This window comes from Humulus lupulus, chromosome 2, assembly GCF_963169125.1.
Source record: "Humulus lupulus chromosome 2, drHumLupu1.1, whole genome shotgun sequence".
Lineage (NCBI taxonomy): Eukaryota > Viridiplantae > Streptophyta > Magnoliopsida > Rosales > Cannabaceae > Humulus > Humulus lupulus.
In genome coordinates, this window is record NC_084794.1 from 244,271,751 (window position 1) to 244,273,563 (window position 1,813).

Below are 1,813 nucleotides of genomic sequence, written 5' to 3' on the forward strand. Positions count from 1 at the left end.
ACTTGTGAGGTTATCTAGGTAACCTTTTTTATTCTCGTCTACTAAGATAGCCTAACCTGCAACAAACTAAACACAGCTACTGCCTGCGCTGGGAGTGGAAGTCTTACTGGTAGTACTTCCTAAGGTGTTCCGCGTTCCGCGCTCGAGGTATGATGGTGTCATCCATGCGCGCCAGCTTATAGGTGTTTGGTGGTATGTACTAAGCGACTTGGTACGGTCCTTCCCAGTTCGCCCCAAGTACCCCCGCCCCCGGGTCTCGCGTGTTGGGGAGTACTTTTCTTAATACCAAGTCACCTGTTCTGATCATTCTCTCTCGCACCCTCGAGTTTTAATATCTGGCTGCCCGCTGCTGGTATACCGTCACCCTCATTTGCGCCTTTTCCCTTCTCTCCTCCAGCATGTCCAAGCTTTCAGCCATTGCCGCATGGTTGACCTGGTCCTCGTATGCCTGTATCCTGTGCGAGTTAATCTTTATCTCAATCGGGAGGACAGCCTCACATCCATATGCTAAGGAGAATGGGGTCTCTCCAGTGGTAGTGCGGGGAGTGGTTTTGTAGGCCCAAAGCATGTTCGGTAACTCCTCGACCCAAGCACGCTTCATCTTCTCTAGTTTTGTCTTTAAGTTTCTCTTTAGGACCTTGTTGATGGCCTCCACCTGGCCATTGGCATGTGGATGCACGACGGCCGAAAAGCTCCTCCTTATGCCCCTTTCCCTACAGTATTCCTCAAACGTTCCCCCTTCAAATTGAGTGTCGTTGTCAGAAATAATCTTGTAGGCCACCCCGAACCTGCAGACAATGAATTTGTTGACAAAGGTAGCGATATGCTTGGATGTTATCTTCATTAGAGGTTTTGCTTCAACCCACTTGGTGAAGTAGTCTACGGACACCACCGCGTACTTCGCACCACCTCTCCCTGGGGGGAGGGCGCCAATCAGGTCTATCCCCCAGACAACGAAGGGCCAAGGGCTGGTCATGTTGGTCAAGTCATTAGGGGGTTTTCGGGGGTAGTTCGCATGCCTTTGGCATTTGTCACATTTCCTTGCGAAATCATTAGCATCTCTCTCCATGGAAGGCCAGTAGTACCCTTGCCTCATGGCTTTCCGAGCCGTGGACGGTCCACTTGCATGGTTGCCACATTCACCCTCATGTATTTCATACAGCACCTTCATAGCTTCTTCCTCATCAACACACCACAAGAGCAGCACAGAAAACCCCCTCTTGTATAGGACCCCATCCACCAAGGTGTATCGGACTGACTTGTAAACTAGTCTCCTAGCCTCCCTCTTGTCTGTTGGCACCACTCCATCCTTCAGATAGTCTATAATCGGGCTGACCCACGACTCCTTTGGGGCATTGACCATGTGAACGTCTGGATTGGCAATGCTTGGCCTTGGTAAGTATTTTACGGGGCACTGATTCGAGGGTATCTCCATCTCTAGTGGAAGCCAGCTTCACAAGGGCATCAGCATGGATATTCTTCTCTCTCGGGATCTGCTCTATGCTATATTCCAACAATTGCTCCAAATAGTTTCTTACCCTTTCCAAGTATGCAGCCATCTTGGGTCCCTTCGCTTGGTACTCCCATTTCACCTGGAATACCACCAACTGCGAATCACTAAAGATGTGTAGATGTGTTACCTTCAGCCCCTGGGCCAATCACAGTCCTGCCAGAAGCGCTTCATATTCTGCCTCATTGTTCGAGGCTTCGAATCCAAACCGTATTGCGCAGTACATCCTTAGTCCCTCGGGTCCAGTCATTATGAGGCCTGCTCCAGATCCTCCTTCGTTGGATGCCCCATCCACGTGCAGGC

At 50.5% G+C, this 1,813-nt stretch overlaps 1 protein-coding gene across 1 annotated transcript; it reads right to left on the reverse strand.

The window, feature by feature from the left end:
- Nucleotides 1-328: 328 nt before the first annotated feature.
- LOC133815321 (uncharacterized) lies at nucleotides 329-1,363 on the reverse strand. The gene is made up of 2 exons (XM_062248175.1): nucleotides 1,020-1,363; nucleotides 329-788 (listed from the first exon to the last, which is right to left on the reverse strand). The coding sequence occupies exons 1-2, from the start codon at nucleotides 1,361-1,363 to the stop codon at nucleotides 329-331; spliced, it is 804 nt and encodes a 267-aa protein (XP_062104159.1).
- Nucleotides 1,364-1,813: the final 450 nt, after the last annotated feature.

Excerpts from the sequence above, each read along its gene's own strand:
- LOC133815321 (XM_062248175.1), bottom strand. The coding sequence starts at position 1,363 with ATGGTCAATGCCCCAAAGGAGTCGTGGGTCAGCCCGATTATAGACTAT. Across the intron at positions 789-1,019 it reads AAATGTGACAAATGCCAAAG|GTTCGGGGTGGCCTACAAGA; the intron begins GCATGCGAACTA and ends CATTGTCTGCAG.